The 23,379-nt window shown below is 43.9% G+C and overlaps 1 protein-coding gene across 1 annotated transcript; it reads left to right on the top strand.

The window, feature by feature from the left end:
- The first annotated feature begins 10,880 nt into the window (after nt 1-10,880).
- obsl1a (obscurin like cytoskeletal adaptor 1a) lies at nt 10,881-23,319 on the top strand. The gene is made up of 25 exons (XM_083991202.1): nt 10,881-11,259; nt 12,253-13,525; nt 14,045-14,314; nt 14,397-14,657; nt 15,194-15,499; nt 15,609-15,875; nt 15,966-16,241; nt 16,322-16,436; nt 16,526-16,686; nt 16,801-17,073; nt 17,161-17,436; nt 17,529-17,804; nt 17,912-18,187; nt 18,278-18,553; nt 18,638-18,907; nt 18,999-19,265; nt 19,341-19,610; nt 19,711-19,977; nt 20,523-20,789; nt 20,970-21,082; nt 21,198-21,351; nt 21,578-21,739; nt 22,197-22,301; nt 22,406-22,672; nt 22,754-23,319. The coding sequence occupies exons 2-25, from the start codon at nt 12,343-12,345 to the stop codon at nt 23,029-23,031; spliced, it is 6,636 nt and encodes a 2,211-aa protein (XP_083847328.1). The 5' UTR covers nt 10,881-11,259; nt 12,253-12,342; the 3' UTR covers nt 23,032-23,319.
- The last annotated feature ends 60 nt before the right edge of the window (nt 23,320-23,379 follow it).

Here is a 23,379-nt window from a genome sequence, read left to right as displayed (position 1 = left end):
CACACCGAGGCAGCTGTTTCTCCTTTCCCTGGTATCTGGTAAAAAAAAAAAAGAAGGAGAGCAAGGAGAGGATTTGTGCTTAAGGGGCCCTCAGGGGCTAATCTTAACAAGGGAAGAGCAGATGGATTCTTCGAGCACACACATGCACGCACGCACACACACACGGACATGGAAATGGATTTGCGCTGGAGGCCTCCGGGGGCCAATATGACGTTGGATGCAAACTAAAATATTTCTCTGAGCCTGAATTTAGATTCAGCCTGCTCTTAAAGCCCCGCTGGATCATCTCACCGGCCACACAGATGAAACAACATGAGCGTGGATTTGAATGAGGACATAAGGAAAAAAAAAAAAAGCAGAAATCCACGTGATGCATTGACACAAACACACACACACAGAGAGAGGAGCATGGATTTCTCACTGGGACCTGAGGGACTGATCTTAGCCTCTTACCGATAAGCTCAGAGATGGATTTACTGTGGTGGGGCGGGATGAGAAAGGGCAGCCCTGATGGACACTTTCACTAAAAACACACAGATGGGCAAATACATGGTCAGCAGGGTTGGATCGTTAAAAAAAAAAAAAAAAAAAAATCAATACCAGTCTCACTAAAGGCACAGAGAGTCCTGGTCTCTACTTTTCACCCTCCCTCTGGTTCTCTGCTTTTCACGATGATACTGGATGATACTGTAACACACCCCGAAAGAGACACGGCCAAAGAGCGCGCCAAAAACAAAACAAAACAAACAGACACGAACGCAAACGCACGCTCGTCGTCATCTTAACCCCATTACTTAGTTGCCATGGCAACAATCCACACCCTCATCTACCGAGATAACCATACGCGCGCGCACAAACACGGGCATAAAGCAGCGTGCCAGACGAATGCTGAATGCTGCAGTCGAAGGAGAGAAGCCAGACGGTGTGAACAAGTTCATGTACGTAGGATGAGAGGCAACAACAGAGCAAAGTGTCAATCACCCGCTGCTGCTGCTCTCTATCTCTTTACACTTATCCATGCTCAAAACTCACCTTTTTAAACTAGCTTTTAATATCTAATTTTCGTGTGTTTTATGCAGTTTTATTGCTGTTTTTAATTAAATTACACTCTGACTTGCTCTATTTTATGATTTTTAAAGTGGAAAGTGTCTTTGAGCATTTGTAAAAGCGCTTACAAATACAATGAGTTATTATTATTAGCTATTATTATTATCTATATCTGCTGAATAAGTTTCCTGCTACTTCATCAACAGTCGGAGCAGCGCTTATCGCTTATCCGCCCTCGACATTTAGAAGAGGCCTTTGTAGAGGCTTTTAGCAAATGAATGCAACTGTGAGTGTCAGTGTGTTTGTATATATTCACACACACACGTATCACATCAGCTGTCACTGCTTCCTTCTATAAATTACTGATGACCATAAGTAAATCAGCCTGGCATCGTTTATGCTGTGTCAAAGTATCAGTCAAATATGATTAAAAATGAACGTCTTAGAACATTATGTATTGATTCTTCACCTCCCTGCTGATCTCCAGCTCCCCCCATCTGTTTGTCTGCCTGTCACTCTTCAACACACTCCTGTGAATGAAACACACACTTCAACACACACACAAACACAGGCACATTCAGAGATGCGGACATACATAGCAGCAGCGCAGCATTTTGCACGGTGTGGGCAGCTGACATTTCACTGCAAGCAATCTGTCAGTCAGAGTTGGATGCACTCACCAACACGCACTCTAATACACAGACTCATACGCACACTCATACATGTATGTTATCAGAAAGGGATTTTTTTTTCTCCTTTAGCCTGGTTTACACACACATGTGTACTGGATTCACATTATATAACACTTCATACCCTGCTCTGACTTTCTGCCATTTAGTTATCCATGAGTGCAATGAATCACCAAGCTGCCTCAGTTTAATATAGCACACACACGTGCAACATGTTACATAATGATCCAATCATCGTGTAATTAATAGCTGTTGTTGTTGTTTCCTGCGTGCGCAGGGAGCTTCATGAAACCGGCAGCCAAAAAGATGACAACGGTACACTCGTAAACCTGGCACAGAAATAGAGTGGTGATGTCTGAAGCATCAACTCACTCATACATGCATGATAAACACACCGTTGGAATAAAACACAACAGCAGCTACTGTATGTGTTTATCTTCATGACCTCAAAGAAATATTGGCTTATTAACCTAGAATCTGCCCTAATCCAAAGCCTTAAAGGACCAGTGTGTAAACTCTCTATTATGCTATAAAATAAAATCCGTTATTTAATAGATAAATAATAGAATCAGAATGCTAGATGTCACTGTTTTCCCCTCATTTTACACACTGGACCTTTAACTTTCTACATTTCCCAGAATTCTTCAGTGTGTAAAACTTGTCTCTGAATATACTACCAATGAATATATTTGTATAAGTGTATAATCGCTATAAAATAAAATCCGTTATTTAATAGATAAATAATAGAATCAGAATGCTAGATGTCACTGTTTTCTCCTCATTTTACACACTGGACCTTTAACTTTCTACATTTCCCAGAATTATTTCTTGCATCCAATAACACTGTGATGTCATGTTCTCCTAAACGAGGTGAAGTATGACATCAGTCGTTGTTTTTCTTGCTTGCTGAAACCCATTAACCCTCTCTGCTGCTTTAAAGTCATGTGGCGGATATGAGGAGCACACATGAATGAGCAGAAACTACAACACACATGTAATCCCATACGCTTTATCTTTATTGTCAAAGCGGGATTTTGCGCTTGTCATTATTTAATCTACTTCTGCCTGTAATGTGGGCTTAAGATATTTAATGGAGCTTAGAGAAGTTCAATCAGGAGAAGCACTTCATTCACTCTCCTCCATGCCTTCATTCATCACTCCTTGCAGCCACACCTCTCTCTGCTGTTCTCCATTCATCCCTTTAAATCCAAGAAAAACTGAAACTTCATGTTTCATGTCACACAATTCAAATAAAACCACAGCTACCTAACCTGTCACTCAAAGAGAAATAATGATGACCCGCTACAACTCATGCCCACTTCAGTTCGACTTCTACCACTACAATAAATCAAAACAAAGCTATAAACATTAGTGGATCAACGACAGTTTGACCTGAGAGCGACAAGCGTAAGACGCATCACCAACAGCTGTGTTTTGTAGTGTTGCAATGGGATTGAGTTCAAAGGACAAGAAGTTCTCACGCATGTTGTTATATAAGAGCGCCTCTGTGTGTGTGTGTCGCTGCAACAAACTTTTCTGCGTGTGATTTCCAAAACTGTGGATTTATCATTCAGAGAAGAAATGATCATGTTGTTAAGTTCCTAATTTTAGACTGAGTTTATGTCCGCAGGTGACTGGTGCTCAGGTAACCATGGCAATCAGTTTTCAGGAGTGGGGAAAAGAAAGAAGAAAATGATTATTATTGTCTGTCTGTCTGCTGTTCCTCTTTGGACTTTCTCTCTCTCTCTCCGCTGTTTCTTTCTGCTGAGTCGGCACTTTCTGTTTGACTGCATCAGTGTGTGTATACGTTGATGGCATTGCCGTGTGTTCTATCGACACACAATAGATATATTTGTCTATGTGTGTGTGTGTGTGTGTGTGTGTGTGACGGTTTCACGCCATCATTATCTCCCCTCGTCGGAGCGGAGAAGTGGGCCAACTCAATCTTTAATGAAACAGTGGGAGAGGAAACAAAGTGAACGCAGAGAGAGAGAGAGAGACGATGTGAAATGAAACGGATCCGAGCGGAGCAGAAAATGTGACGAATGTGTGAGATAAAGTATAAAAATGTGTCTCTACTTTAATGAGATTCTGCTCCACAAACTACAAAAACGACTTGCTCGCAATCACTGGTAGCGTTCAGCTGCAGCTCTGTGTGTTGTATCTGGGAATTAAAAAAAAACATTTAGACATTAGCACATCAGTGTCCTGCTCTGTAGAAATCTCTCTGCCTCTTTTCTCCAACACACTACGTTCCAGCTAAACGGTTGCTGTGTGGAACTGAATGGACCAGAAGGTAAATTGTTGGCTCTGATATTACACCCACAGACGTAATTCATCTTTTAAACCGACTGTTTTCCTGACTCTGCAAGTATAGAAGCAGGAGGTTTATGATGGATAAAACTCCTCTCACCAGCTAATCAATTGTTTCTTGGCAGGTTTTAGAGACTTAAGAGGTGTCTATTAGATCAATGGAGGGAGCTCTGTCAGTTATTTGAAAGCCTTTGCTGTCAGATAATGTGTTGGCTTCTAATTGTTTTTTAATTCCCATTCTTTCTGTAAACCACTTGTGGATTTTGTTAATAGAGCAACAGAGTCTGAATATTACTCACAAGAACCACCTCAGCTGTGGTTGGAGCAAAACTATAAACAAGAACCACACTGGAGGCCCTAAATTATTCAATACATCTAGTTATAACAATACAAAGTGGGATTGATATTGATGTGCAGTGTATAGCCTACATCTTATCAATAATTCACATTTTAATTAAAAACTATAAACAATAAAGCAAGGGCAGCTTCAGTAAATGTTTTGACTGCCCGTTGATGAATAATGCAGCAGCACTGACGTTAAACAAGTCTTTATTCTTTTACTCTCTGGGTTTATCAATCTATAAATTAGCTGAGGAATAAAAGGTGCTTTTTTTTCCATGATTACTGTTCAGCTCCAACAATTAATAACCATATGGGAGGCCACACGACGACTTGAGTGGAAAACAAAAAGGGCAGAAGCAAGACAACAAAATTATTACAGAGCGGACACGACCTCTCTGTAATTACTGAGGAAGGCAGAACAACTGCAACACGTTCATCTGCAATAAAGTGTGAAGGAGTTCCACTGTGCTCTTTCAGAGGAGGAGGTGCACTGCACACACACACACACATTCACAAACATTGGTTGCCACAGTAACAACATCTCTAGTGTCAGGATGTGTGCCTGAAATAACCCTCATCTACATACCTTTGCCCATCCAAAGACAAGTTATGTCTGCACTGAAACTTTGTCACCTCATGTGATTAACTGACAGAATGTCGTATAATTACACAACGTTTGTCCACCACGGTGAATATCAAAAATGAATAGATAATCCCACCAATCCCATTTAGTGAGCAAACACCAGCACTGTTTCAGACTACAAAGCATTTCTAAAGTTAGATAGATGGAGACGTCCCAGAAAAAAAAAAGATATGTTTTATTCTACACATGGCAGTGAACGAGTTGGTCTTTTTCACACATACACACACACACAGTCTTTAGATAACCTGCCACTAATTAGAGACAACAGTTAATTAAGGCCAATTAACTGCATGGGCTTCACAATGAGCAGCTGTGTGTGAGCATGTGTGTTTGCGAGCACAAGATTGACATGTGCACACGAGCACATGCGGCCCAGGGGCGCACACACACACACACACACACACACACACACACATACACAAGTGTCCTTTAAGTTCGTTTTTGGAGTCTTCAAAATAAAGTGTTCGCTGGTGATTGGAGACAAAGAGAGGACAGAGGACGTCAAAGGAGACGGATCGGCTCATGCACTGCAAAAATTCTAAATCTTACCAAGAATATTTGTCTTATTTCTAGTCAAAATAAATCTCATTCTACTTAAAATAAGACTCATCACATTAAAAGTAGCTTGTTTTTAGACACGTTTTACTTCTTTCAAGCAGATTTTCACTTGAAATAAGTAGAAAAATCTGACAGTGGAGCAAGTTTTTCTTTCTTATTACAAGCACAAAAAACTTGCTTTCACTGGCAGATTTTGCTACTTATTTCAAGTGAAAATTTGTTTGAAACAAGTGGAAATGATCTAAAAACAAGTTAATTTTTAGGTGATGAGTCTTATTTTAAGTGGAAAGAGATTAGTTTTGACTAGAAATGAGACATTTTGACAAGAAATAAGACAAATATTCTTGGAAAGATGTAGAGTTTTTGCAGTGTGGAAAGGGTCAGAGTGTGCGGCAGATGGTTGCCAGTAGCGACACGGCCACGGCGATGTGACGGCATCTACTGCTCACATCTGTCGGAACATCAATCTGAGTGTATGTGTGTGCAGTGCAATCCTATGTAATTTACATCTACATCTGCCGCTACGGCCCCTTTGTGTGATTCTGCTTGTGGCAAAGCGCTCTCAGGGTCAGGCCGCTGCGTTGGAGCCGGCCAACTTCCACTAACACTTTACATTATTCACAGAACGAGCATCAACTGCCAATATATTGTCATCATCAGTCGCACCGTGAATATTTATAGCGATGAGAAAGGAAAGATTAAATACATCTGGATGCAGCAGGATGTATAGATTAGTTTTAATCAAATTTAGATTAGTGATGTAATCCTCTACGTCCAGGCTAAATACAGTTCAAGTACGTAATGTATAAATGCACTGATAAACGACAAGGTAGCACCAATGCACTTAGGTCTTTAAGATGTCAAGTGTTTAATTTTTAACTATATTTTGCAGAGAATCTACCAACAAACACAGCCAGGCTAAACAATTAGCGTCAGTCTCTTGTAACTGCACGTCATTACCATTGATTATCCACAACACACAAGATGGAACAACAAACAAAACCTCCAGGATGTTACGCACACTCCAAAACTGGCTGATCCACAGAGTCTGCCAAGGCGCCGCTCTGCCCTCTGTCATCCCAGTGTCTGTTTTCTCATCACAGCCTTTTTTTTTTTTTTTTTTTTTCCACCTCGTTCCACATCTGTTTCTGATCAGGTAAAGTAATGCAACTTTTATTCCAATACAGCATCTGATTCTCATTATTAAAACGGCATACAATATGGAGCTGACTCTAAAGGCCAAATCCAGGACTCAAAATGCAGGTCTAAGTTTACACACAACACAAACATGAGTAAATGCTGGTGCAGCTCGGGGATCTGGTGAGCTCAGTGATCATGAGCAACTTTTGATTAAATGTGAGCGAGAGAATAAATCTGTAATTGAAATAAAAGTCTTTTTATACATGCACAAGGATTCAAGATGAGAAGAGACGGAGGATTTTTTGCAAACAAGCTGAACTTGTTGCACTCTGAGATCAGAATATGATAAGCTAGCTGGAGATAGAACTGTCCTGTGACCTGAATGTCACATGTTTGATCCCCATGACAGGTACACGTCCTGTCAAAGCATCCAAGGGGAGAAAATAATGGCTGCTCTGACTGGGAGGAAAAGGTCGGCCTTAAATGAAGACTTTTGGAATAAAGTTTGGAGTTAAATATCTGGATGTTACTCTCTTGGATTCACTCTTTATGTTTTGGATTCTTTGATTTTATTTAGCTCTCTGTTAGTCTGCCAAGGGTAACTAATATATTCCATGGATCCCTGTCTCTCTACAGCTGGAAAATGTCTGTTTCCCACACACAGGCCAAACAAGGACAGAAAATTTCCAAGCATCATGTTAAAAAAGCTGCTTTAACTTGTGCTGCAACTAAATCTGGGACAAAAGTTGAATCAGAGCTCAGATTATTCTCAGGAGAAAAAAAAATAAAAGTCTAATAATACGATTTTAAAAACCAACAACCAGTGATTGAACACATGTACTCCTCTATCACACACATACACACAGATGTTGTTTATATTTAAAAAAAAAAAAAAAAAAAAAGCCCTCCTCCTGTCTTTCTCAGAATCCCTTGTTGTTGCTCCCAGCATGCTTGCAGGTTGCAGGGAGAAAGGGGAGGAACTACGATGTCAAAGGTCACCTGACAAATATGTTTGATCTTACTTTTTCCTCTCTGCACAAGTCACTCCTGTCTCCCGGTGCAGGGATCTAGATTTAAGATGACGAAGGCGAAGGGACGGCCCTCTGGCCTCCAGTGTGTACGTGCGCTCCGACACGCTTCTTCTAGTCTCTTGGGTCAAAATGTTTCATCCTGGGACCACGACGCTTTAAAAGATTTCCAATAAAGATGGCAGCATTTCCCTCTTAATTAGATCACAATGACAAATGCGATTGATGATTTCAGGTCGACAATGAGACATCAATTAAATTAAATTCAGTGATACTTCGTCTCTAACGACGACAATGAAAGTTATACTTTTCAATTATACAGATCATCTATAGTTTAATCAATCCACATCTGGATGATATATAATATGAAAACTTGAACATGATACACACATTTACTAATCCAAATTCTCCTCAGGGAGGTCAGAGGTCAGAGTAATTGGCTTTAGGAGTAAATCTTTTTGGTCCAATTATTTCTTATTCTGTGTTCTAGTTGTTGTTAATGTTAAAAGAGATCTATGTACCTGTAGCGCCATCTATTGAACAGTAATGTGTAGGACACTTAAGCCCTGCACTGAAGATCTATGTGTGCTTCAGTGACTGACTCTTCCTGTGCACCACCACTGTCTCGGCTGTTCACACTTCCAAACATATCCCATTTTTCTCCGAACTACAGCTGAAATAAACACTGTCCATGTGAACCCACAGGGGAATGTCAGTTTTCACAAACTTGACCCTGATCCAGCTTATTTAAAAATCACGGCCTTGACCTGAGAGACAATAGGCCGCCCTGCCCTGAGTCAGTCAGCACCGGGACGTCTTTAAAGCTGCATGAGGTTAATCTGCCTCAGCTTTACACAAACATGTGAAACATTTCAAAGCTGCTTGTCAATCAGCAAGCGTGTAAGACCCAATAATCATGGATCCAGAGGCAGTTATTGATCATTGATCCATTCAGGATGTTAATATGTGACTGCCTTTGGCCTTTCCAGTTTATCTACCAAACCTCCAAAACAAAGTGGTTTGGTCACGAGGAGCCAAGAGAGCTCGACTTAACATATAAGACCTTCCTTCGTTTGAAACCTACATTGACTGACGGGCAATTAAGGACCCTGTGCTCTCTGACAATCCTCTTCAGCTTTTGATATTGAAACCCAATCTCAGGACAAAGAGCAGCAGTGATTCCTGGTGCAGTCATCGTACCTAACAGCTGCAGGGATTACTGCGTGGAGGAGAATGTCAGAGGTACCGGCGGCCTTAAATGGAGCCACTACTGTGGTGTGAGTCCTACAAATGACTCTGGCAAATTGTTTACTGACAACATCCTTCTGTGCAGACATCATCTGTTGCTTTTAACTCGAAAAACATCACAACCCAATGATCATTTCTCCTCATTAGACTATCAGGAAGTTTTAGAGGCCATCTAGGTTTTAGATGGTATGCTGAGTGCAGCAACCGTCACAAAGGGGTCAGAACTATGTGGCCCGCACTGAAGGTTAAAATATCTATGACGACAGTTCTGCAGCATGAGTCAGTGGCTTTGGCTCTCCAAAACACTCCACTTGAAGAGATAACTTAGAGAGCCACTGTCGGAGAATGCGGGCAACAAGTGTCAGCGCCGGATTCAGATCTGTCAATGTGGGAGGGAATGGTTAAAAAAGATTGGTATGTGTCAATGCAAGAAAGATACCGGTAAGTTCTGCTGAAGTGGCAGCTTGTAGAGATGATAAATAAATATAAATGAACAGTGCGTCTCCAGTTGTCTATGTAACACATTTTTTAAATTCATCAAATTAAAAACTCTAACATTTCATGATCTGGTTGACTTCAAAAAATATTCAAATCATGTATAGAGTAATAAATCAACAATTACCCAGCAGTATCCGAGGGTTGTTTCAACTGAGAGAAAGTAAGCACAACTTGAGATTAAAAAACCCACCAGCAAGGACAGACACAAAACGTCAGTGTGTCACAACAAAAGGAGTTAGTCTGTGGAACAACTTCAGTGATGAGCTGAAAACATGTGGCACCTTAGCTAAATTAAAAAAGGTTATTCAGAAACAAAATACTGAGTGCTTAGGAGATGGACTAGTGTTCTTGTTTTTGTGGACTGTATGAAGTGTCTGGTGTGTTTATTTTGACTACGTTGTTCTTGTTCTGACCAAATAAGTTCATTTGTTTGTTTGTATCGACTGAGATAACATGAATAGATGGCCGTAAATTGAACTTTTATTTTCTATTAGTATTATATGAATAGTACAAGGGGGTAGGACTAGAAAAGCTCTCAACTTCTTCTTACTCCTATTTAACTAGACAGGTATCTTCTTTTGAGATGATTATTAATAATATGCTCTATTTGTATTATTGTTGTTATTTTGTTTTAATTCTTGACATGTTCAATAAAATTGATCAACTGATTGATTGATTGATTGATTGATATCACAAAGAAAAATTTTTTTTTAAGACTCTGACAATGAAGATTTCACAGACCATGCTGAGTCTAAATGCTTCCAGCACTTGGGTAATCTTTTCCTTATCAATGTCCCATACATCACTGAGTGTCTGCTTAGACTGAAACAGACACTGATACACCATTGTATGGTGAACACACTACTAATGCCACACACACAGCTAAATGGACTTTCCTAAAGTCCTTAAATGAAAAAAAAAATCTATTTGCTATCCTGTGTTAGACGTCTTCTTCAAGATCAGTCCTTGCAATGACATTGTTTGTGGATCTACAGAAAGCCGAAGTAGCTTATTGGATTAAATATGAGTAGCTGACATGATGCGACACTAATGTGACCTCATCTACAGGCCAACGTGACTCATGACTTCAGGAGCTCCAGCAGGTAGGGCTGTCCTTTCTCCTCCGAGGTTTAACTCAGGATATCTACTGAGCTGTGTGATCCATCGCAGACCCCTGCCTCCCCTCTATCTTTAGTGAGCCACGGTCTGTGAATGGGGAGCCTAACTTTATCTGGCCCACCGTCATCGAAGCTGCTGGTATTTTTAGGTGGTGGCTTGCAGTGGCAGCAGCTGTGAAAGCATTTAATGCTTCCCACCCACCCCCCCAATTCCAACTCTCCCTCTCCCTCTCACTCTCTCACTGTTGGACAATGACAGTGTCAGAGCTGACGCATAAACCGACCACTTGACTCTGTGTCTGTGGTCATTTTCCTCTCCGCCATCTGCAACCTAACGCCAAACGGCCGCACGCCACGCTACCAAGACATGACACCTGTAATTGGGCCACTAACTGTGAATGGAAGCTCTACTTTTTCTAACCTGCTTTGACTCTCAGTGACCAGGAGGTGGGCCAATCGTGAGGCAGAATCTACAAGCAACAAACTGAACCAGAGAGACAGGGAACAAACGTCTCAGAGAGCTGCATCGCAACAATATAGGCCATTTCTATGAGTCAAAGAGTTTATGTTCATGTTTTGAGGACATCTTTTTTAATGAAACATCACAACAGTGGCAGAATGATTTAAAGAGAGTGGTAAGTTTATTCTGTTCTGTTCTTTTGTAGATATTGTTTCTTCTGAGAGGAATGATTCCCATTTATGTGCCTTAAAGATAAAACTGCTTCATGTATTTATTGATTATAAGAGTTAACAAATATCCAACACGCTATACATATAGCTACTTTCCAGACAGGGTGTTAATCTGTGTCTAATATATAAGATCCATGCTGTTTAGAGGATGTACATGAGATGTGGTGCGTCACACAGCAGAGACAGTTGTGATTGTCAACGCCAAAAGAAAGATGATGACACCATGAGGGAAGCAAATGAGACACACGAGAGAGTCACATTTTCCACTGGCTGATACAAGATCAAACCAAAAACTAGGAGAATATGAGATCTAGTTAACAACAGCTGAGGCTGCTGCTAAACCTCAAAGACGAAGACAAACATGACAACAACGCAACAATCCAGAGACAAAGAAAATGCATGAGGGAGGATACAGCTGACACACATGCAGGGGATTATGGGTCAGTTTGGTCTTAGTTCGTGGCTGCAGGTGTGTCAGTGCACAGTTTGCGTGCTATGTGACACATGGTCTCCGGTGTCTTTTTTTGGACAGACTACTTTATAAATACACTCTTCAATGAGTTACAGCACCAGCTGTGAGAGAACCGAGTGGTTTACGTTTGTTCAGAACCTTAACTAAACCTCTGATCATCTCATCTGGTAAACACCCCGGTTCAGCTTTAACCAACAAAGTCGGAGTACATTTCTGTACAGTTTCTTTTGATTTCAATCATCTAAGTCCGTTTCGAGTCCAGTTCTTTCTTGGTTCCAGATATTTATGCCACAAGATCCTGCTTTAAAAAGTATCTCACATTTAATTTGCAATCGTCCGGCTTGGGTCAGCTGTAAATAGAAACCGTACAATGTTGAAACAGCCAAAGCAGGAAAACTAATGTCACTTCACTCTGTCTTTCTACTGAAGTTGATTTCTGAAACTACTGTATATCTCTGTCTGACAGCTCCATCATCAAAGATAAGAGGATCATTTCCAGATAATCTCACGACAAAAGAAACTTCTTCACTCAAACCAGAGAGAGGGCGACATCATCATGGATATTTTCGGGGGTGCTCCTCGTGTCCTGGGCTACCCACGCCCTGTGGTGGCACCGAGTGGCACAGATGCCACGCTGAGGTGCCAAATCGGCGGGGACCCTCGTCCCGATGTGATCTGGGAGCGTAAAAATGTCCAGATATCGTCTGAGGGACGCTACCAGCTCTCAGAGGAGGGAAAAGCCTACCTGCTGACCATCGCAGGAGTGACCCCAGAGGATGCTGGCCAGTACATATGCAAGGCTAGAAATAGCGTAGGTGAAACATATGCAGCAGCTTCCCTCAAAGTGGAAGGAGAGGCCCAACCACAGGAGGAGGGGCAGAGGCAATTAGTGGTCAATGGTACGAAAGAAAACGGGGAACTTGAAGGACACTTGAATGGCTACAACAAAGTGCAAAATGGTGAACACAGGAGAGAAAACGGAGCAGAGATAAACGGAGAGCACAAATGGAACGGAAACATGCCAGAGAAAAGAGAAGAGCTTGATTTAACATCTGATGATAAACCACGGTTCCTCATCAAGCCGCTCTCTCTGCGCGTGGACAGGGGAGAAGATGCTGCCTTCTCCTGCAAAATCTGGGGCACCCCTTTACCAGAGGTGACATGGGAGAAAGATGGTAAGAAGCTGAATGAAATCTTTGAAAGTTCACACTTCAGCGTGAGCAACCAAGACGGCGGCTGGTTCCAGCTGAAGATCTACAGGACGCGCATACCGGACAAAGGTGTCTACACCTGTAAGGCCGTCAACTGCAACGGTGGCGCTTTGGCCGGCGCTGTCCTTCTGGTGGAGCGCGTACCAGAGAGAGAGGAGAGTAAAATGTCCCCCGGCGGTCACACCAACAGCCAGTGGTCACCGAAGCACAGAGGCGGGCGACTCGGCCTGTCGAGGCTCGTGGAGGAGCAGCCTGTCAACGCGTCTGCAGTCAAGAAGTTTGCCGTGGCGGAGGGGAAACACGCCAAGTTCCGCTGCCTCGTGACAGGGAAGCCTAAACCCGAAATCATCTGGAAGAAGAACGGGGCTCCCCTCGATCCCGGGAGGCGACATCTGATATTTGAGGACAGGGAGGGTTACTACACGCTAAAGGTTCTGTACTGTAAAGAGCAGGATACTGGGCTCTACGTTTGTGCTGCATCAAACGCTCTTGGAAACACCCTCAGTGCTGTTCACCTGTCCGTCAAAGGTAGGTGATAACTTCGCTTACTGGCTTGCAAACTATTTTCTTTCACTGCTAAATATTAAACTTTTAAAGAAACAGTATCATAGTGAAACAATCATTGTGTTTTTGATGCACATCTCTATCCACATGGATAAAACATTAGATCAGAAGCTGCACTTGTTGAGGCTAATTGCTTTATGTGCACTGTTGAAATGTATGGCATCACCTCTTAGAGTAGCTAATCATTTTGTCCTAATCCCTTCATAATGGGAAGATAATTCTCAGGTCACATAACTTTTCATAAGCATTTTCCTGGACAGCTGCCTCTATAATAAGTCAGCTTAGTCTTGGGGTCAACATATGAGTCTGTAATATACAGATAATATGGAGTGGCATTACAGCAGCTGACATATTTCAAATATTATGTTAATTTATGCCAGATTTAAACTGTATTATTATTTGCTTTAAAAAAATAACTGTAACTTTAACTCATTCAGTCATTTTTCTCCTCTGCACCACATACCTGTTCCCTTTGTTCCTCAGGCTCAGCTGTGCGGTTCAGGCGTCCGTTAAAAGACGTGGAGGTGAGGGAGAGGGACGTCGCTGTCCTGGAGTGCGAGGTCCCCGATGAGTCCGTCCCAGCCGCCTGGTACCTTGAGGACCAGAGGCTGATGCCGAGCAACAAGTATGGGATGGAGCAGAAGGGAACCAGACGGAGACTCACCATCCATGATGTCGGGACGGATGACGACGGAGTGTATCTCTGTGAGATGCCTGATGGGGCAAAGAGCATTGCAGAGCTGTCGGTTAAAGGTAATTAAAGTGGAACATTAAGTTAGACATCAAATCTACTACGATATAAAACACAAATTCAAATAAATGACTCTTTTCGCAGGTACTATTATTCGTAAACTCCCTCGGAAGCTGGAGGTCCTGGAAGGTGAGAATGCAGCGTTCTGCGTGGAGGTGGAGGACGACGACATGGAGGTCCACTGGTTCAAAGATGGCCTGAAGCTACTCGAGACACACCAGACCATCCTCAAGTCTTTTGGCAAAACTCACATTCTGGTGTTTGTCAACGTGGCCTATCAAGATTCAGGGGTCGTGACCTTTGTCGCAGGGAGATCCAAGACCTCGTCACGCCTCAAGGTCAAAGGTAATTTCTGAGCTTGAAAATTGGTAGTACAGATTTAAAGGGATAGTTCAACATTCTGGCAAATTGGCCCATTGCCATAATCCATATAGTTTTAGGAGTAGGTTCGTTACCTTTAATTGTCGGGCCGAGCTATTTTTAGAACGGCGGAGCAGAGCCGTGAGCTGCTCAGAGCTATGCTACGGAGGCTAACGGGATTTCTTGGTTTCCCTCATCAAACTCATCAAATACACAATCCAACAACTCCAAAACGCTCTGGTGGACAAGTTGTGACCTGCACATTCACCACGCTATGAAAAACTGCCCCCAATGGGAACGTGCATCATCGGTTTTGAATTTACCTCGAAACAACTCCGTCTCGCAGCTCGCGGCTCTGCTCTGCCGTTCTAAGAATAGCTTGCACCGACAATTAAAGGTAACAACCTACTCCTAAAACTATAGGGATTTTGGCAATGGGCCAATTTGCCAAAATGTTGAACTATCTAACTATGAAGTCTCACGCCTACATTCTCCATCCCATTCTCCACTCTGCCCTTTAGCTGCCAGACACTCTCCCCCCATCTGCCCTGTGGGTGTCAAGATGGACGTAGATCGGCCCAACAGCGCCCTTCTCAGCTGGGTTCCTGCCCCCAACAGCCCGGCGTCCACCCGCTCCATCTTTGTGCTGGAGAGAAAAGAAGTGGGCTCCCAGGAGTGGCAGAAGTGTTTCACCACAGAGACCGGCACCTCAGCCGAGGTCACCAGTGACAGCGTGCCATGCGAAGGCGACTACCGCTTCCGAGTGTGTTGCATCAACAAGTACGGACGGAGTGGTCATGTGGAGTTTCCCAAAATTGTCCATCTGGGTGAGGAGATGACAGTGCAAACTAAAACGTCAACATCACCACAGGCCACAAAAATGACAAAACACACAGTACTTGTCAAATGAATGTGTTTTTTTGCATTTTTTCTTAGTTCCTGGGCCCAAGATTCGCAGCCGCCTCCAAGGCTGTGAGGTTGTGGAGGGAGAAGATGCTCAGTTCTCCATCGAACTGTCTGCATCAATGGTTGGAACCTGGTTTTTGAACAGTGCCCAACTGCAGAATGGCAGACGATACTTGATACAACAGTCCCAAACACAGCACTCATTAGTTATCCGTGACATTCAAATGGCAGAGGACACAGCGGAGATCACATTTATAGCCAACGGAGTCCGTGATTCAGCTGTGCTCAAAGTCAACCGTAGGTCTTAAGATCTCCTAATCTTTCTCCTTGTAGTATGTGATAGAAGAATCTTTTGTTTAATGTATTTTTATGTTAATTTCTTTGCAGCTGCTGTGGTGAAATTCACCCCTCTGCCGGAATCAGACAGCAATAAGAAGGTGGAGACGGGTGATGCTATTGTTCTCTACTGTGAAGTCTCCCACCCGATTGCAAAAGTATCCTGGTTCAAAGATGGCGAGGAGCTCCAGGTGGCCGACGGCCTCAACATCCAATCAGATGGAAACATGAGGAGGATTGTGATCCACTCGGCTGATGCAGCTCACTCTGGCGTTTATACATGTGAAACTTCAGGGGATGTCATACAATTCAACGTGGATGTTGCAGGTAAAAGATTTGAGTTCCAAGTTCATCCTCTCGTAGCTTGTGTTCCAGTTGTTCACATCCATCACATCCTGTTTGTTCAGGTCCTCCTGTGGAGTTCAGTGCGGTCCCAGAGGAGGAGCTCCATAAGAGCAGCATGGAGTTGGATCCTGTGGTTCTGCTCTGCAACGTCTCCAGTGAGGATGCTGAAGTCATTTGGTAAGGAGTTCAATCTTTTGTGTTTTGGTTCTTTTGAAGCTGTAGCTCAGTCTGTAGTTGGACACCGTGTATTCTTACCTGTGTCCTAGGTATAAGGACGGCTGTGAGATCCATCCCAGTGACAACATCACTCTGCAGGCAGAGGGAACTGTGAGGAGGTTGATAATCCGCTCAGCAGAAACCTCAGACGCTGGATGTTACACCTGCCAGGCAGGAAACAACAGTATGGATTTCACCGTCAATGTCAAAGGTACAGAGACAGTAAAGACCCCTGCTGGTCTGAGCAGTAATAAAAATAAAGGTGTCATTAATACAAACATTAATTCTATTTACCTCTATCTACTTCAATCATCTACAAACACAGAGCCTCCAGTGATGATTGTGGACCCTAAGGATGATGTAGTGATAAAAAGCTACATCTCAGAGGAAATCAACCTGCAGTGTGAACTGTCCCGCTCCAGTGGGAAGGTGCAGTGGTTCAAGGACGGACAGGAGGTGGAGGAGAGCGACAACATCCAGCTGATATCTGAGGGTCCTTACAGGAGGCTGACCATCTTGTGCGGATCTGTGGAGGATGAGGGAGAGTACGTCTGCAAAACAGATGGAGACTCTGTCTTCTTCCAGCTTGATGTCACAGGTTTGTGCACACTTCTGGTTTTGCTATATTCCTATTAGAAAGGTTTTTATTTTAAATAAAGCTATGTTTTTTTTCTTCCTACTCCAGAGCCACCAGTACGAATTGTTTCTCCCAGTGAATCAGACGTGGAACTGACCCATCTGGCCCCCGAGAGGCTGGTGCTCAGCTGTGAGGTCTCCAAGCCAGATGCTCCTGTCCGCTGGTTCAGGGACAGCCTTGAAGTAGATGAGGGATCCAACCTGATGCTTGAGGTGGATGGGGCTCACCGCCGCTTAGTTATACCTGTGACTAGTGTGGATGACACAGCTGAGTATATATGTGACACTGAAGATGACTCTGTGGCATTCCTGGTGACTGTTACAGGTAAGACTGAGGAAACAATGGTAATTATTATATTCTGTATTATTATATGAATCAATAACTCTTCTTTATGACTTTAATCCTTTTTCTTTCAGAGCCACCGGTGATGCTTACTCGTCCCAAAAACACGCCTGACAAACTGGAGAGTTTTGCCGGCGAACCAGTTGTCATGGAGATTACTGTGTCTCGGCCAAGCGCAGAGGTCAAGTGGTGCCTGGATGGCAGAGAAATTGAGGAGAGCAGCAACGTCGCCATCACAGAGGAGGGGCTCATCCGGCGTCTGACCATCCACGTTCCTACGCCAAAGGATTCTGGGAAATACACCTGCGATGCTGTTGATGATAAAATAGATTTCCAGGTCAAAGTTTCAGGTAAGAGGCACAGATTAGCTTTGGTGATTATTTTTCAGCTCATAAAGAAAGTTTGAAGCCCACAGTAATATCATATTGAGCATCGACGTGTCATTCTGCATTCTCAGAGCCTCCAGTGAAGATCTTAAGGAAGTCAGAGGTGAAGACAAACCTTAAATCCAAGCTTTCTGATGACATTGTGTTGGAGTGTGAACTCTCCAGAGCCAACGCGGTTGCCAAGTGGTACAAGGACAACAGTCGTATTCAGGACAATGAAAGGTTTTGTGAAGAGGAAGAGGGCGCTTTCCGCTCTCTGGTCATCCTCAATGCTGAACTCGAAGACTCAGGAGAGTACTTCCTGGATGTCGGAGATGACACTATCAACTTTCAGGTTACAGTGGAAGGTAAAAGTTGCCAAAATGTTGAATTATCCCTTTAAAAGGAATTTTGTTCAGCATAAATTCTCACACACTTTGCTGCTCTTTTGACCTCAGAGCCCCCAGTGACCATCGTAGGAAACTCCCTGGACCCTGACTACCAGGAGATGGTGGTGGGTGATGACCTGATCCTGGCCTGTGAGGTGTCCCGCGCCAACGCCCCTGTCCAGTGGTACTGCAATGAGAAGCTGCTCGCCAGTGACTCCCGTACCTACATCGAAAGCTACGGGACTCTGAGGAAAATCATCATCTCTAATATCCAGCCCTCAGATTCTGGGAAATACGTCTGCGATGCTGTGGATGACAAGATGATCAGCGTTGTACGGATTCAAGGTACCGACCCAGAGTGTAGGTCCGAAGAGTCAAGAAAAAAGAAAGCATAGCTAACATTTGCTTCTCTTTTCTTTTATACCAAAGAACCTGCAGTTACATTTGTGAACAAGGAGGACGACATTGTTGTGACGGGTTATGAGGCGGAGAGCGTGACCTTGATGAGTTACGTGTCCAAGGAAAGTGCTCAGGTGCGCTGGATGAAAGACTGGACGCCGGTCGAAGGCGAACGCTTCCGGGCTCTCGTGGAGGGCCATAAGCGCACCCTCACCATCGACCCTTTGAGGCGGTCTGATGCCGGCGAGTACACCTGCGATGTCAACACAGACCAGATCCACTTCAGCCTGCTGGTTAAAGGTCAGAATGTCAATTTCTTTTCGCCTATAATGCTATAAAACACATCAGTGTGGCCTGAAGACATGTCAACTTTTTTTTCCCCCCATCACAGAAATGAGGATCAAGTTTGTGCTGCCGCTGCGGGACACTGTGGCCCATGCTGACGGGATGGTGACCCTTCGCTGTGAAGTGTGCAAACCAAAAGCAGACGTGCAGTGGCTGAAGAACGGCGCAGAGGTGGTACCGAGCAGGAGGTTCTCCATCCGTGCGGATGGAGTGGAGCGAAGCTTGACCATCCACCGCTTAACCAGAGAGGATGCTGGGGAGTACGCCTGTGAGTCCAGAGACGACCGCACCGTGGCATCGCTGAGAGTGGAGAGTAAGTATGTCTGGGCTCAGTCTTTTCTCACGTGAGGCGTAAGGCGGCTTCGTTCACTTACATTTGTCTTTTCAGTGCCCAGAGTGGTGGAGTTCCTCACCGAGCTGCACAACACCACCGTGCTTGAAGGAGAAGATGCGACTTTCAAGTGCGTGGTTTCCCCTGAGGATCTCCAGTTGGTCTGGCTCATGGACAACGAGCCCATCGCTCTGGGGGATCGTTTCCAGGCAACCCAGAACGGCCTATGCCAAACCTTGGTGATCAAGAAGTGTCAGATTTTGGACTCTTCGAGGATTACAGCGGAGGCGGAGGGAAAACTGAGCAAAGCCAGCCTCAAAGTCCAGGGTAGGACATTTAGTAAAATGAGAGGAAATGGCGTCATACTAAACTAAAATGACTAAAATGAATTGTCAACTTTATCTCTGTCTCTCTTTATTATATTCAGAGGCTCAGGTCATGTTTACTACCAAAATGGAAGCTGTCATGGCAGAAGAGTTAGGCGAGGCTACCATGGAGACTGAGATCAGCCTGGAGACGGGAGAGGTCCAGTGGATGAGGCAGGGTGTGGTCATTCAGCCCGGCCCCCGGCACACGCTGGGCCAGAACGGCCGCAAACGTAGTCTGACCATCCAAAACCTCACGCTGTCCGACCGGGGGACGTACCGCTGCGAGACCCTGCACGACAGAACGCAGGTCAAGCTGAATGTGGAACGTAAGTGGGACTGAAATGACTGTGCAGTCTACAATTACAAATTCATTTCTAATGTTAGTACTCGACTTTTAATTAGCAGGAATTATTCAAAAGCCAGTGCAGTGTGCCACGTAGTGACTGGCATCTCGTCTGACCCAGATGAGTTCTGTGCAGCTGAACAACAGGACATATTGTAGCTGATTTGCACAGTATGTCACATGAAAGAAGATACTGAGAAGAGCAGAGCTAGACCTGTACGTGTGAAAAGATTTTTGAAACACAGCCACGCTGTTACATAACAGTGCACAGAATGACACTGTGACAATGGATCATGGAGCCACTGTAGGTGCTGTTTTTGTAACGTGATAAACTGAGCTGGGTCTATATTTGAACCACCTACTGTCCTTGAAACATAGTGTTATTTGAGTCTACAATGAAGTGATAGCTCTGCGTGAAAGCAGCTGAGTATCTGAATATCTGCTTGGCATCATTTAATCCAGATACCATTTCTAAGAAGTATATCTTTCATCTCGCTAAGCCGCTCTCCCTCGTGTCTCCCGATCCAGCCCGTAAAATCACCTTCCGTAAAGGCCTCACTGACCAGGAAACCTTTGAGCGAGAGACGGCCTCCTTCGAGGTGGAGCTTTCCCACACGGATGTGGAGGGATCGTGGCAGAAGGACGGCATCCGGGTGAAACCGAACAACCAGTGGCGGGTGAGCACCAACGGGCGAGTCCACAGCCTCACCCTGTCCAACCTCACCATGGAGGACACGGGCACCATCGTCTTCTCCGCTGAGGGAGTGCGCACCACTGCCAGGCTCACGATCAAAGGTAACAACCATCTGTAGAACCTGATGTACAGACTCAGAGTTTGTACTCCAAAACTAATGAATGTATATGTCTATATAAGAGAGATAGAGTGATAAAAGTGATGAATGAAAAGTCAGAGAAACTACTGATTAATTTTGATCTGTTGATTCACTGACTGACTGAGTTAAACTGAATTGACAGAGACACCAGTGTCTATAATGAAAGCGCTGGCTGATGTGCGTGTGGAGGAGGAACTTCCTGCCACTCTGGAGTGTGAGTTCTCCAGGCAAAATGTTGAAGTCAAATGGTTTAAGGTAAGACAAGATTATATAAATCCTCATTCTGTTTGTATATGTTGTTGCTCACTGAACAAAAATATATTATATGTTTTTATTTCATGAATAATACCTTTTTTTTTCTGTGAATCAGAATGGGTCAGAGATGAAGCCGGGGAAGAATTGTCGGATCTACTCCATGGGTCGTAAGCGGTTCTGTCAGATCCTGCAGTGCTCCCCGGCTGACTCTGGCGCCTACACATGTGACGCAGGGGAAGTTAACACTTCTTGTTCCCTGGAGGTTTACGGTAATTGTTTGCACAGATACTGCTATAACACACCTGACATTGGCAATACGGTATATAAAAAGTTACATTTATATGTCAAAGCTACTGAATTCTGCAGCAGCTGAAGTTGAGCTGTACAATGGCTCCATCTTGTGTTTTTTTAAGAGAAGCACCATGCATCAACATTTCTCCAAAAAAAAAAAAAACACTATTAATATCTTTCTAAATCTCTTTACTCACCTCACAGAGCATAAGTTGGAGATAGTGCAGCAACTGGAGGATCTTTACATCCAGGAGGATCAGAACGCTGTCTTCATGTGTGAGGTTTCCCTGGAGGATGTGACAGCAGAGTGGTACAAGGACGGCCACAAGATCCGGCCCACGAGCACCATCAAGATCCGCACTGAAGGTCAGGAAAGGAATGGGTTAATTATTGATGAGACTGAATGATTCTGATAAGACAACAACAACTACCCACAATACATTTGCACACAGAGCATTTGAGTGCGTGTGTGATGCCAGGACTGTAGCACAACAACCAGTGATGGCAGATGGTGAAATTATAAATGGTAGAGTCTAAATTTCTCTCGAGCAAGGCAACATTAAAAAATATCTTAATTTAAATACAAACATTTGAATGAAGTTAGTAGAAAGCTGCAGTCTAACCTCTTATATATACTGTCTATGAGTCAAACTAGTGATACTAGTGTGTAGCAGGACATCTGGTGGACAGAAAAGGAATTGTAGGGCCTAAGAGGAAGCGAGACAAATTGGACCAAGAGTGTTAAGTGGTTTTGTAAAGTGCTGAGCCACCACATAAACAGCTTCTATGTGCCCTGAATAAACATGTTGTTGTTTTCCTTCAGTGACCAAACACTTCCTGCTCATGTGTGGCGTCAAAGCTGAAGATGCTGGAGAAATCCGCTTTGTAGCGAGAGACGTTGAATCTACTGCTTATCTTGAGGTAGAAGGTACGTTTTGGTTTTTTTTTCCCTTCTAAAATATATATATTGACATATTAACATCTTACAAAATGTTCATCACCAACTTAAAAATATTTTACCCTTCACTCCAGAGCTTCCAGTGTCCATCGTTAAACCCCTGCGAGACCGGACGGCCCTGGAGAAACATCGGGTGATCCTGGAGTGCACCGTTTCGTCGCCTCGCTGCAGCGCCACCTGGTACAAGGGCAGGGAGGAGCTGGTTTCCTCTGACCGACTGGACATTTCGGTCGATGGCTGTTCCCACAAACTGGTGATCCAGCAGACTTGTGTGGAAGACGAGGGCACCTACTCCATCGAGGTTGGGGAGCACACATCCAAAGCCAAACTGTTGGTCGAAGGTAACATAGTTAGTGGGGATTGAGTTTTATATGTGTATGAAAGACTACTGTGTTCTCATACTTATATTCTCTGTGTTGCAGCCCAGGCTCTCATGATGGTCAAGGAGCTTGAGGACGTGGAGGTGATGGAGTCAGAGTCAGCATGCTTCCAGTGCGAGGTGTCCGTCGACATCGGCAAGCCTCCTGTTTGGACTTTGAATGGAGAGACCCTTCAGTCGGGCCCATCGGTCCGCCTGGAGAACCACGGGACGGTTCACAAACTCACCCTGAGGGACACCAGTGAGGACATGAGTGGCACGGTCAAGTTTACCATGGGCAAAGCCAAGAGCAGCGCCTCGCTCAGCGTTACGGCAGAGTAGAGGAAGAAGAGAGAGAAAAGCAAGTGACTGAAAAGAAAGAGAGAAAGTGAAGAAAATTGACAGCAGATGTTGGATTTACTCCTGCCCCTTAAAACTCCATATATTGTGATCTGATGGCCTGCACCTTTCTTTTCTTTTCTGTTTTTTTTTTCTTTTTTCAAATTGAGGCTATTTAGTGAAGCTGGACTAAGCATTTTAAACACAAGGGATGTATTCGGTCCAGTTGTTCCTTTTTTTTTTACAGTGTAGATTGTATTTATTTGCCTTACATTCTTGTATTCTGATGGAAACCCACTACATTCAAATATAAAGCTGTCACTGTCATAGATTAGGCTAACACTTTTTAAA

Source organism: Trachurus trachurus (genome assembly GCF_905171665.1).
Source record: "Trachurus trachurus genome assembly, chromosome: 2".
Classification (NCBI taxonomy): Eukaryota; Metazoa; Chordata; class Actinopteri; order Carangiformes; family Carangidae; genus Trachurus; species Trachurus trachurus.
This window is presented reverse-complemented; position numbering and strand designations above follow the sequence as displayed.